Genomic DNA, 13813 nt, shown 5'->3' on the forward strand with positions numbered 1-13813 from the left:
TTTTACCCTGCAAGATAGTCTTTCTTTCCTTTATATATCTTCAAAATAGAAGTAGTTTCCTCTTAGTGTTCAAAAGTCAGTTAGTATTTGCTAATGGAAAAAAAAGCCAAAAAGCCAGTATCTGCAGAGAAGAGCAGTATTATTTGTCTGAAGAGTTTTTGTTTTATTTATAGGCTGAGCAAAGAAAAGACCAAGCTAGAGTTTTTCTTTTGGTAATTTATAAGTAAATACAACTTATCTTTTAATAATATAGCTAAATATTGAAAATGTTTCAGACAAATTTGAAAAGATTATTATTTATTGGATATAGGATTCTCAATCATATGTCTGTGTTATTTAGTATATTGTGTTCTTTAAATTCTCTTTGTTATGAGTAATTGACTCAATCTAGCCACATTTGAAAGAAATAGATTAAATCTCCAATTATATGAGTATTTGTGAATTTTTATCAATATCTTGTTTCCATAATTTACTTTACATATTTTAAGACAACATAATTATATGCTTATATATAAATGATTATTATATTTTCCTAGTGTTCTTTTATTATTTCATTATATAAATTTCTTTTATTAATAATTTTTGCTTATAATTCCATTTTTATTAGGTTAGTTACTACCATTTATTGGTTATTATACTCTTGGAGATTATTTGTCAATCTTCACTGTTAGACTTCACACATCATTTTTAAGGAGTATATTAGAGAAAGCATCAAGCTAGACTTTGTGTTTACTGATTTTTTTTTTTAACTTATGCATTTTATGTTTTTACTTTGTTCTTTATTTTCTGGAATTACTATTATGTGTATGCTGGAGTCTTCCAAGCAATAATCTTTAACCTGGCTTTAAAGTTTTCTATTTTGTTATCTTTGTAGTCTACATTTTGGATGAATTTTCTATACCATCTTTAAATTTACCAATTTTCTCTTTACAATGTTTCAAACTGGGGTTGACCTTATTTTAAGTTTCCAGTTTCAATGAATTTATCATTTCTTAGAATTTCTATTTTGTTCTTTAAACTTACCCATTCTTGCATAATTTCTTCATGTTGGTTTCATAAATTCTTGATTGTTTTAATGAATATTATCTCTTCCTTGTGCTTGGTAAAGATGTTAAACATAATGATTAGTATTTTAAAAAATATTTTCAGATGCCTTGTTTTCATTTTATCTAGAGTAAATGTTATCAGCTATGTTTTTAAGGTTGTAGACTATCTGCCTATTCATTATTTACAGGCTTATATTGAGTGGAAGATTTTATTCTACCTCACCTGCTTTTCAGTTCAGTTCAGTTCAGTCGCTCAGTCATGTCTGACTCTCCGCGACCCCATGAATCACAGCACGCCAGGCCTCCCTGTCCATCACCAACTCCCGGAGTTCACTCAACCTCATGTCCAGCAAGTCAGTGATGCCATCCAGCCATCTCATTCTCTGTCGTCCCCGTCTCCTCCCGCCCCCAATCCCTCCTAGCATCAGACTCTTTTCCAGTGAGTCAACTCGTCGCATGAGGTGGCCAAAGTATTGGAGTTTTGTGGGGAGCGGTGCGCCTCGGGCGCCTGCCCTGGGAGCAGTCCTTGTTTCAAGGAGCCTGTAAAGGCAATTGCCCCCTGTCCCGCCACCCCTTTGACCATGTTGGATAAACATTAACCGTGGGCTAAGGCGGATGGAGGCAGGTGGGAAGGGTCACGGTAGCTTAAGTTTAAGAGAAAAACAAATTTGTTATTACCTTGCCTCTGACGGCCTGAGGGAAGAAGTCATTGTGTAAAAGAACAATTCTTTCTGTAACCATGGGGATATACATTCCTGATGTGCTGACTAAGATCTTGTTTGTCCTTGCATATATAAGGGGCACTCTACATAATAAAGTATTGCTGTTATACACTGCAATCCTCTCGACCCCATCTTTTCTCTCTCCTTTTTTTCTAAGCCGACAGACGCCGATTCGTGTCGAACGTTGAATCGTTCGTGCAGGCACGGGCAGTTGGCGCCCAACGTGGGGCACGAAGACGGACGACTGTTGGCCGCTACCCGGACCACGTGAGTCTTGCTTATTTTGTGAAATTGCAAGTTTGAGGTTACAAGTTTGAGGGGTAGGAAGGCTTATTGTCGAGAGTATAAACTATGGGACAAAATAATAGCCGACAATTCTTTGTACATATGCTGCAGATTATGTTGAAAGACAGAGGCATTCGTGTTTCCACTCCACGGCTGCATGCATTTCTTGCATTTGTAGAAGAAGTATGTCCCTGGTTTCCTAAAGAGGGGACAGTTAATTTAGAAACCTGGAAAAAGGTGGGAAAGCAAATTCAGGCACATTACACTTTGCACAGGCCCGGAAAAATGCCTGTAGATGCCTTTTCTCTGTGGTCCCTAATCCGGGACTGCTTGGACCTAGACAATGGGGATGAGTCGAGGCTTAAAGATAAGATACAGGATGATCCTCCTCCTCCAGAATCTAGTATTCCGCCACTGCAGGAAAGTCCCCTTGACCCTGAGGATACAGAGACTTTAGAAGAAGCAGCTGCTAAATATCATCAGGAGGATTGGGAGCTGCTTATGACTGATGCAGCAGGGGAGGAAAAAGGGAAAACCTGTATCCAGGAACTAGAATGTCTAATGAAGCAGCTGCTGTCTACCATTAAAGACAATGTGGATACTCCTCCTCTTAATAATTCTGCTGCTGCCCCCTTGTCAGGGCCAAAAAAGCCTATTTCTCCTTCTGCGCCCCCGGCGTATGCTTCCTTCTTATCCCCCCTCCAGCAAGCTCTGAAACAAGCTCAGCAAGAAGGCGAAGTTCTTGCTGGCTATCCCAAGGCATTTCCTGTTTTTGAGAATGCTAACCAACGCTATTATGAACCATTGCCATTTAAACAATTGAAAGAATTAAAGGTAGCATGCGCCCAGTATGGTCCCACAGCACCTTTTACACAAGCCATGGTAGAAAATTTAGGGGGCCAAAATTTACCTCCTAGTGATTGGAAGCAAATCGCCCGCGCTTGTCTCACGGGCGGCGACTATCTATTATGGAAATCAGAATTTACAGAACAATGTGGAGTTATAGCTGAAACAAATCAGAGACAAGGGCTTCCTACTACTTATGAAATGTTAATTGGAGAGGGCCCTTATCTAAATACTAATGCTCAATTAAATTACCATCCTGGGGCTTATGCCCAAATATCCAATGCTGCTCGTCAAACTTGGAGAAAATTGCCCTGTTCGGCCAACAAAACAGAAGATCTTTCAAAAATTCGGCACGGGAATTTTACTCCCTATTGTTCCCGCGGGAAAAGCTCATCGTGTCACTCGCGGCACTGCTGGTTTCGGTTCATCTGATGCTTATTGGCTTAAATCAATTGAGAACTCCCGTCCAGAACTAATGTTAAAAATTAATGGCAAACGTTTTGCAGGAATTCTTGATACTGGGGCTGATGTCTCTGTAATTGCTGAAAAACATTGGCCAAAAAACTGGGCAAAACATGCGGCTATTTCTACCCTACAAGGTATAGGACAAGCTAATAACCCTGAACAAAGTTCTTAATTGTTACACTGGGAAGATGGTGAAGGCCATCAAGGTGAAATGCGTCCCTATGTCCTCCCTAACATTCCTGTTAATTTATGGGGACGTGATGTGATGACATCCATGGGAGTGTACCTCTATAGTCCCAGCCCTCAGGTTGCGGCTCAGCTTTTTGATCAAGGGCTTCTTCCCTTTTCGGGGCTTGGAAAACACGGGCAAGGAATGCCGCAACCTCTTTTATTGCGTTCCAATAATGAAAGAAAAGGATTGGGCCATTTTTAATAGGGGCCATTGAACATCCCGCAACCCACGCTGATCCAATAACTTGGAAGTCGCCTGACCCTGTGTGGGTGGATCAGTGGCCCCTGTCAGCCGAGAAAATTGCGGCTGCCCAGCTTCTGGTGCAGGAACAGTTAGCGCTGGGTCATATTGAACCTTCTAATTCGCCCTGGAATTCTCCCATTTTTGTCATCAAAAAGAAATCTGGCAAATGGCGTTTACTTCAAGACCTGCGAAGGGTTAATAGCACTATGGAACTGATGGGAGCCTTGCAGCCAGGGTTGCCTTCTCCCATGGCCATTCCGTGTAATGCCCACCTCATAATTATAGATTTAAAAGATTGTTTTTATACTATCCCTCTTGCTCCTCAGGATTGTCCTCGCTTTGCCTTCAGTGTACCCTCCACTAACTTTGCTCAGCCGATGGCTCGATATCACTGGAAAGTACTGCCGCAAGGCATGGCTAATAGCCCAACACTTTGTCAAAAATTCGTTGCTGCTGCTCTCTCCGCCACACGAATTTCTTTCCCTGATGTATATATATTGCACTATATGGATGATATTCTTCTTGCCCACAGCAATGAGACCAGGTTGCTTGCTGCATACGGCTCCCTTGAAGTCTCCCTCACTAACGCTGGACTTTGTATTGCTAAAGAAAAGGTACAAACTTTTCCCCCTTTTTCTTATCTAGGATTTCGCCTAGAACAAACCAGTTTTTATACCCAACCTGTTAAGTTGTCTAGAGATAATTTGGTTACTCTTAATGATTTTCAAAAGCTTCTTGGCGACATCAATTGGCTCCGTCCTCAGCTGTGCTTAACAACAGGACAACTATAACCCTTATTTAACATTCCTAAAGGCGATCCTCATCCTTCCTCCCCTAGGACCTTGACACCAGAAGGAGAACAGGCACTCCAGCTAGTAGAAACTGCTATTTCCCAACAGCAGTCTGGGTATTGTGATTATCAGAAACCCTGGGGACTATATGTCTTGCCCTCTTCTCACTCTCCTACTGGAGTTCTTTTTCAAGAAACCCCCCTGCGCTGGATTCATCTTCCATCATCTCCTTCTCGTGTTTTAACACCCTATCATGTCCTTGTTTCCAAAATTATTGCCAAAGGCCGAACGGAATCTATTCTGTATCTCGGGCGAGAGCCTTCCTTTATTTGTGTTCCCTTTTCTTGTGAACAACAGTCCTGGCTCTTTCAGTTCTCTGACGACTGGGGGTTGGCGCTCGCCAATTATCCTGGGCAAATCATTCAGCATTATCCCCCTAACAGATTGCTGCAATTTGCATGTACTCATTCATTTTTGTTTCCTAAGGTTGTTCACCAGAAACCCCTTCCTGATGGAATTACTGTTTTTACAGATGGCTCTTCAAATGGCGTCGCCGGACTTGTTATTGATGGGATTCCATATTCCTGTCAAACTTCCTATCAATCGGCACAGGAAGTTGAACTCTTTGCTGTTCTCCGTGCTTTGCAACAAGTTCCTCACAGCCTTAATCTTTATTCTGACAGTCATTATGTAGTTCGTGCTCTCACGGTCCTTGAGACGGTGCCTTTTATAGGAGCCGTTAAATCTTCTATCTATACTCTATTTTCCCTCATTCAGCGACTTCTTCAAGCCCGGACGTCACCATGTTTCTTCGGTCACATTCGAGCGCACACTAACCTGCCTGGACCATTAACTTCTGGTAACGCTCTCACAGATCAGGCCACACACAGCATTTATTCTCTTACCCCCGTTTCTGCTGCACAAGCTTCTCATGCCCTTCATCATCAAAATAGCCATTCTTTACGTTTGCAATTTGGTATTAGCCGAGAAGCTGCCCGGCAAATAGTTAAAACTTGCCCTACCTGCCCGCAATTCTTTGTGGTGCCTTCTTATGGTGTTAATCCCCGTGGGCTATTGCCCAACGCACTGTGGCAAATGGATGTCACGCACATTCCCTTTTTTGGAAAACTCAAATATGTGCATGTGACTGTTGACACCTTTTCTGGCTTCCTTTTAGCCTCCCTTCAATCTGGGGAAGCTAGCCGTCATTGCATTCAGCATTGCTTGCGTTGTTTTGCTACCATGGGGATGCCCCACTGTTTAAAAACTGACAATGGTCCTGGATATACTGGCAAAGCTTTCCAGAGTTTCTGCAGTCGTTTTGGCATTGCACACAAAACCGGTATCCCTTACAACCCCCAGGGGCAAGGTATTGTTAAACGTGCCCATCAGACGTTGAAACATCAACTTACTAAATTAAAAAGGGGGACAGTGTACGGAGACACCCCTACTAACCTTCTTTATCACGCCCTATTCGTTTTGAACTTTCTGACTCTGGACCGCGATGGACGCTCTGCAGCTCAGCGATTTTGGCATCATGATGCGACAAAGGCACGTCCTCTGGTAAAATGGAAGGATCCATTGGATGGCAAATGGTACGGCCCCGATCCTGTGTTAATCTGGGGAAGGGGTCATGTTTGTGTTTTTCCACAGGATGCCGAAACACCGCGCTGGCTCCCGGAAAGGCTGGTACGCACGGCGGAGGCGATCTCTGAATGCCCAGATGCAACGCTTGACCCTGAGGGAGACTGCCCCGTTGCCGACCAGTCAGCAGCTGAGAACACTGCTGCATGAGGCTCGCATAAATGCCGCTCAGGGAGGGACCTGTGCTGTTATAAAAATAGAGTGCTGTGTTTATATTCCTGATTTGTCTTCCAATGTTTCCGATGCTGTTAATGATATGAAGGAGCAAGTGGAGGCTATGCAAGACTCCTCTGTGCCATTCTGGGATCAAGTCAAATCATGGTTTCATACAGATTGGTGGAAAACTTTACTTGTGATTCTGCTTGTAGTTGTATGTGTGCTCTGTTGTGGTCCTTGTATTGTACAATGCTTATCCAATTTTATCACTCACCAGCTCATGGCATTCACCCGTATTAAAAGGAATGGTTAACTCTTGTCTTACTGCCGCCCTACTTCCTGACGCCTCTCTTTGACTGCCCTCACTTAATAGATCTTTATCCAACATTAAAGAAATAAAAAGGGGGAGCTGTGGGGAGCGGTGCGCCTCGGGCGCCTGCCCTGGGAGCAGTCCTTGTTTCAAGGAGCCTGTAAAGGCAATTGCCCCCTGTCCCGCCACCCCTTTGACCATGTTGGATAAACATTAACCGTGGGCTAAGGCGGATGGAGGCAGGTGGGAAGGGTCACGGTAGCTTAAGTTTAAGAGAAAAACAAATTTGTTATTACCTTGCCTCTGACGGCCTGAGGGAAGAAGTCATTGTGTAAAAGAACAATTCTTTCTGTAACCATGGGGATATACATTCCTGATGTGCTGACTAAGATCTTGTTTGTCCTTGCATATATAAGGGGCACTCTACATAATAAAGTATTGCTGTTATACACTGCAATCCTCTCGACCCCATCTTTTCTCTCTCCTTTTTTTCTAAGCCGACAGATGCCGATTCGTGTCGAACGTTGAATCGTCCGTGCAGGCACGGGCAGAGTTTCAGCTTTAGCATCAGTCCTTCCAGTGAATACCCAGGACTGATCTCCTTTAGAATGGACTGGTTGGATCTCCTTGCAACCTGCTTTTACCCGCTTCTTACTGGCAGTGCTGCAATTTTTTCCCATCCAAACTCACCAAAGCTCTCCAACCTGAACCAGTCTTATATTTGTGACATAGGGCCTCTGTTACTCAAAGATTCAAGAGAACTGGAATGTCTAGTCACTAAGCTGCTGCTGCTGCTGCTAAGTCACTTCAGTCGTGTCTGACTCTGTGTGACCCCATAGACAGCAGCCCACCAGGCTCCCCCGTCCCTGGGATTCTCCAGGCAAGAACACTGGAGTGGGTTGCCATTTCCTTCTCCAATATTGAAAGTGAAAAGTGAAAGAGAAGTCGCTCAGTCGTGTCTGTCTCTTAGTGACCCCATGGACTGCAGCCTACCAGGTTCCTCCATCCATGGGATTCTCTAGGCAATAGTACTGGAGTGGCTTGCCATTGCCGTCTCCGAATCACTAAGCTAGATGATAATACAGCCTATAACCTGACCTCTAGGCTGCGTTTGCTTGCTTCTACTTTCCTTGCTTAGTTCAGTTCAGTTCAGTCGCTCAGTCGTGTCCAACGCTTTGTGACCCCATGAATCACAGCACGCCAGGCCTCCCTGTCCATCACCAACTCCCGGAGTTCACTCAAACTCATGTCCATCGAGTCGGTGATGCCATCCAGCCATCTCATTCTCTGTCGTCCCTGTCTCCTCCCGCCCCCAATCCCTCCTAGCATCAGACTCTTTTCCAGTGAGTCAACTCGTCGCATGAGGTGGCCAAAGTATTGGAGTTTCAGCTTTAGCATCAGTCCTTCCAATGAACACCCAGGATTGATCTCCTTTAGAATGGACTGGTTGGATCTCCTTGAAGTCCAAGGGACTCTCAAGAGTCTTCTCCAGCACCACAGTTCAAAAGCATCAATTTGAATGTATGACCCAAGTTGTTCCTTTGAAAATGGGGCCCCTACATGGGAGATTCATGCAGTTGTAATGTGAAGCTGAAATGAATTTTGAAAGGTTATTTATTTCCATTCCTTTTTCTCCTCATTTTGGCTGGATCATTCCCAGTGGATAAAGTTTTGAATCTATCAGGGAAGAAAGCTCACGGCCTTTCATTAACTGTAATAATCTTTTACCTTGCTCTGTGCTCTATTTTAAATTTATATCAGCCTACTGGAGACAGCTTATAGAAGGATTATAAGAACAGTAAGAAAACTTGAAAGTAGATCAAATGAGAACCCAAGGAATTTTTATTAATAGCTAACTAGGACTAAGCAACTGAACTGAACTGAACTGAAGGAGGAACAACTTCTTAAACATTTAAAGAAGTGAAACAAAGAAGGAGAAGACACTTATCTTCTAAGAGTTATCTGTGTTAATGGATAAAAATTTCAGGAAGACAGATTTCAGTGATATGTTGAAAATAATTTGATAGTAATCACTAATTTTCCCTATTTGAAGGTGATATTGTAGAATGAATTAAAGCACTCAGCAGGTTTTGGGATATGGCTCCCAAATCACAGACAACATATTTGAACCTCAGGGAATTTAATTTGTATGTCCAAGTAATTATGTTAGAGATGTAACTTAAAACTAGTCCCATTTCAAGCCCAATGAGTATGGCATTGCACTCAACGTCTGATGCTCAGAATTTTGGTCAACCATTTTCATGGTTGCAAAGGAGAAACCCCTTCATTTTTGCAAAGGAGACAGCTGAGTCCCAGACTGAAATGAGAGTTTGCCTAAACTTGCTGTTGTTTAGTTACTAGGTTATGTCTGATTCTTTTGCAACCCCACAGACTATAGCCTACCAGGCTCCTCTGTCCATGGAATTTTCTAGGCAAGAAGACAGGAGAGGGTTGCCATTTCCTTCTCCAGGGGATCTTCCCAACCCATGGATCAAACTCATGTTCCCTGCATTGGCAGGCAGATTCTTTACCACTGAGAAGCCCTTTGGCTAAGTTTACATGTAAACAAAGTTTATAATCATGTATGATTCATATGAATTTGTTTGCAAAGATGGTTGAATTATAGATGGAAAATCCTCAAATATTGAAACAAGAAGACCTACAGAAGTCGTGTGTCCCATGTAAAGCTCCCTTCTATAGCTTGCTTGACACATGGTTATTCAGCTGGAATTTAAAAACTCCACTTTGTAAATGTTCCTTTTCATGTTTGGCAGAGCATTATTATATTGGACTGGAAAACTGCCTTCATTTTCAGTCCAGTTTATGTACTCAGAAACACTAAAGAAGAAATTTGCCTTTCCTTTTCTGCTAAATCTTCAAACTTGAAGCTGTCTCAATTGATAGACTATCTTCACTGTGATTAATTGTTTTGGTTTTTGCTGTTCTTAGTGTTTTTGTTTTTGGAGAAGACAATGGCAACCCACTCTAGTACTCTTGCCTGGAAAATCCCATGGACGGAGAAGCCTGGTAGGCTGCAGTCCATTGGGTTGTAAAGAGTCGGACACAACTGAGCGACTTCACTTTCACTTTTCACTTTCATGCATTGGAGAAGGAAATGGCAACCGACTTCAGTGTTCTTGCCTAGAGAATTCCAGGGACGGCGTAGCCTGGTGGGCTGCCATCTTGGGGTCACACAGAGTCGGATACGACTTAAGCGACTTAGCAGCAGTGTTTTTGTTTACTCATTATACAGTTGAAAATGTTAAGACTCAAGTAATAGAACAGAGGTACATACCTTGGCAAACTTTATTAGGTTTTGAATTATACCTGTGAAAAGAGAAGTTAAATATCAGAAAGTACAGGCACCAAGGGAAATTTAACTTCATGAATTGTGAAGCAGGAGGTGAACAATGCTTCCTTTTTACCACCAGAGGTCTTCAAAGGACCTGTAATAGCTGCCTCTCCACCAACTGAGAGGGAAAATTCTGTAATGAAGCTGACAGTTCCTTTGCAAGTAACTTATGGAAGAATTTAAGTAATTATTAGTTCTCTTTAGCTTTAAGTCTAAACATTTCCTCTAAGGCTAAGAAAACAAAAACTAATCACCAAACTCTCAAATGCAGAACAATTTTTATAGTGTATTATTTTTATTTTAGTTTGATTTGTTGCCTAATCATCTCAATTCCTATTTTTGGAAACTTCTGATGCTAATTGCAATAATTAAAAACAATATTACATGATTCCATCCTAAAGGAGATCAGTCGTGGATGTTCACTGGTAGGACTGATGCTGAAGCTGAAACTCCAATACTTTGGCCACGTGATGCAAAGAACTGACTCATTTGAAAAGACCCTGATGCTGGGAAAGATTGAGGGCAGGAGGAGAAGGGGAGGACAGAGGATGAGATGGTTGGATGGCATCACTGACTCAATGGACATGGGTTTGGGTTGACTCCGGGAGTTGGTGATGGACAGGGAGGCCTGGCGTGCTGTGATTCATGGGGTCACAAAGAGACACAACTGAGCGACTGAACTGAACTGAACTGATTACATGATTGTCAGTATTACATAAAAGTGAAAACCCACTATTATTTTTATATATTTATGAACATCTTATATATTATAAATATGTAAAATATCCTAATTTTGCTTTTCGATTTAAAGGTTCAGCAACAATGTGGGTTAATTTCTTTGACATACTAAACCATTACAAAGTTAAGCTTGGCAAAGATTTTTGTATCAACTTAGAAAAGCAGCTTCCTATTTGGATTTTAAAAGAAAATGACTTTAGATAAACTAACAAATCCTGCAATATGCATAATAATTTGAGTAACAGTTGTGTAATTTCATTGGCACTTTGTATTTTTATGGTGATTTCTATTTAATTCAAAATTTATCGAGAGCCTGTTACATGCCTGTCATTTTACTAGTGATGACATAGATAAAAATTGCAATCATACATGATCCCGTTCTCAAGAAATTTACAGTTTAGTTCAGGAAAATAGTCAAAGAATTACAACTTAACTTAAAAAATGCCCCTTTAAAAGATAATCAGAAGGGCATTAGGAACCAAAGGATGGACACCTAACTAGGGAAGAATCAGAAGATTTCAACAGAAAGCAGATACAACAAAATAGGTGAAAAACAAATGGCAATCAAGTGGCCAAAGGCAGAGGGAAGAGAAAAAATACAAGCAAAGCAATGTGAGGGCAGAAAAGAATAACATTTTAGGGAGTGATGAGAGTGGAGGGAGAAATATGCCTGAATCTGTAATGCAGGCTAACATTTTGCTTTCCACACATTAAATCAATCAAGAAATATATACTTGATTGTTTATTTTGAGGGTAAAGAAAGGGCTAAGGTGAAAATATTCTTAATTCTTGCTTGTAATGTGAATTAACCATATACAAATAAATACAGGCCCTCTAATCAGTGTCCAAACAAAATTTAAAACATAAACTCACATGGTGAGTTTTGAAAGCACTTAAAAGATCTGAAAGCACTTAAAAATTGTTTTTCTTTTTATGTTGTGGCCCCCCACCCCCTGATTTTAATTATAATTTATGATCATAGCAATACTGCCCCAAAGGGGCTTACACAATTCAAGTCCATTATGTTCATAGACATTGGTTGTCTGCTGTTGTGTTTAGTTTGGATAGAGTACAAATTATAAGAAAACACTGAATTCCAGAATTTGAGGGTTTAGGTTCCTGCTCTTTGCAGAATTCAATGTAAATCTTTCTATTTAAATTTGAATAGGTACAAAACAGACTGGAAACTCCTAACCAGAATTCCGACCTCTAATTTAAACTTTCTCTGCCCAATTCATTTATTCCCCGGACTCCTCTGTTTCACTCCTGTGTAGAATGTCCACAAGACCTCTTATGACAGTTTACCATCTATCTCCCCAGGCCCTTTCCTCTCCTTGCTCCACTGAGCTCCAGTTATATCAAATTTCTGCCATATTCATATCTTGACACTTTAGGAAAGCTTCTGGGTCTTTCCACAAATTGCTCCATCAGCACGTACATGGTCTTGTTTCATCCTGTCTGTCTGTAAAACAAGACAATGATTATACTGAAGAAGCTACCAGTTCAGTTCAGTTCAGTTCAATTCAGTCACTCAGTTGTGTCCGACTCTTTGTGACCCCATGAATAGTAGCATGCCAGGCCTCCCTGTCCACCACCAACTCCTGGAGTTTACTCAAACTCATGTCTATCGAGTCGGTGATGCCATCCAGCCATCTCATTCTCTGTCATCCTCTTCTCCTGCTCCCAATCCCTCCCAGCATTAGGGTTTTTTCCAATGAGTTGACTCTTCGGATAAGGTGGCCAAAGTATTGGAGTTTCAGCTTTAGCATAAGTCCTTCCAGTCAACACCCAGGGCTGATCTCCTTTAGGATGGACTGGTTGGATCTCCTTGCAGTCCAAGGGACTCTCAAGAGTCTTCTCCAACACCAAAGTTCAAAAGCATCAATTCTTCAGCGATCAGCTTTCTTCACAGTCCAACTCTCACATCCATACATGACCACTGGAAAAACATAGCCTTGACTAGACGGACCTTTGTTGGCAAGGTAATGTCTCTGCTTTTTAATGTGCTGTCTAGGTTGGTCATAACTTTCCTTCCAAGGAGTAAGGGTCTTTTAATTTCATGGCTGCAATCAGCATCCACAGTGATTTTGGAGCCCAAAAAAGTAAAGTCTGACACTGTTTCCACTGCTTCCCCATCTATTTCCCATGAAGTGATGGGACCAGATGCCATGATCTTCGTTTTCTGAATGTTGAACTTCAAGCCAACTTTTTCACTCTCCTCTTTCACTTTCATCAAGAGGCTTTTGAGTTCTTCTTCACTTTCTGCCATAAAGGTGGTGTCATCTGCATATCTGAGGTTACTGCTATTTCTCCTGGCAATCTTGATTCCAGCTTGGCTTCTTCCAACCCAGCGTTTCTCATGATGGACTCTGCATATAATTTAAATAAGCCGGGTGACAATATGCAGCCTTGATGTACTCCTTTTCCTATTTGGAACCACTCTGTTGTTCCATGTCCAGTTCTAACTGTTGCTTCCTGACCTGCATACAGGTTTCTCAAGAGGCAGGTCAGGTGGTCTGGTATTCCCATCTCTTTCAGAATGTTCCACAGTTTATTGTGATCCACACAGTCAAAGGCTTTGGCATAGTCAATGAAGCAGAAATAGATGATTTCTGGAACTCTCTTGCTTTTTCGATGATCCAGCAGATGTTGGCAATTTGATCTCTGGTTCCTCTGCCTTTTCTAAAACCAGCTTGAACATCTGTCAGCTCACGATTCACTGTATTGCTGTAGCCTGGCATTACTTTACTAGAAGAAGCTGTAGTATAACAAAAAGACGCATTTCCTTTAGAGTAGTTATCTTTTTGCATATCTGTTAATGATTCTTCCAAAACCATGAAGGGCAAGGTTCTTACCTTTTCACCATGATATAACCTTGCTTGTTGAGTATATTTGGGCTGAATATGTCAATGAAGGAAGAGCTGTAGGGAGGTAAATATGGGCTTCCCTGGTGGCTCAGCAGCAAAGAATTTGCCTGCAATGC

At 41.7% G+C, this 13813-nt stretch overlaps 2 protein-coding genes across 2 annotated transcripts; both read left to right on the plus strand.

Annotated features, from left to right (window-relative positions):
• Positions 1–1785: 1785 nt before the first annotated feature.
• On the plus strand, positions 1786–7163 carry LOC148774983 (uncharacterized). The gene is made up of 3 exons (XM_088827585.1): positions 1786–1806; positions 1926–2035; positions 6284–7163. Exons 1-3 carry the CDS (start codon positions 1786–1788, stop codon positions 6741–6743), a joined length of 591 nt encoding a protein of 196 aa, XP_088683711.1. The 3' UTR covers positions 6744–7163.
• On the plus strand, positions 2083–3331 carry LOC148774984 (endogenous retrovirus group K member 10 Gag polyprotein-like). Its single transcript, XM_088845554.1, has one exon. It carries the CDS (start codon positions 2120–2122, stop codon positions 3329–3331), a length of 1212 nt encoding a protein of 403 aa, XP_088701680.1. The 5' UTR covers positions 2083–2119.
• Positions 7164–13813: the final 6650 nt, after the last annotated feature.

Source organism: Moschus berezovskii, chromosome 18 (genome assembly GCF_049115385.1).
Source record: "Moschus berezovskii isolate FMDL1 chromosome 18, NW_MosBer_1.0, whole genome shotgun sequence".
NCBI classification, from domain to species: domain Eukaryota; kingdom Metazoa; phylum Chordata; class Mammalia; order Artiodactyla; family Moschidae; genus Moschus; species Moschus berezovskii.

What these genes read in the sequence shown, in the direction of transcription:
- LOC148774983 (XM_088827585.1), top strand. Translation starts at nt 1,786, where the DNA reads ATGGGGATATACATTCCTGAT. An exon ending in TGGGGATATACATTCCTGAT is followed by an intron (nt 1,807 to 1,925) that starts GTGCTGACTAAG and finishes TTTTTTTCTAAG; the next exon opens with CCGACAGACGCCGATTCGTG. An exon ending in TTGGCCGCTACCCGGACCAC is followed by an intron (nt 2,036 to 6,283) that starts GTGAGTCTTGCT and finishes GTTTTTCCACAG; the next exon opens with GATGCCGAAACACCGCGCTG.
- LOC148774984 (XM_088845554.1), top strand. Translation starts at nt 2,120, where the DNA reads ATGGGACAAAATAATAGCCGACAATTCTTTGTACATATGCTGCAGATT.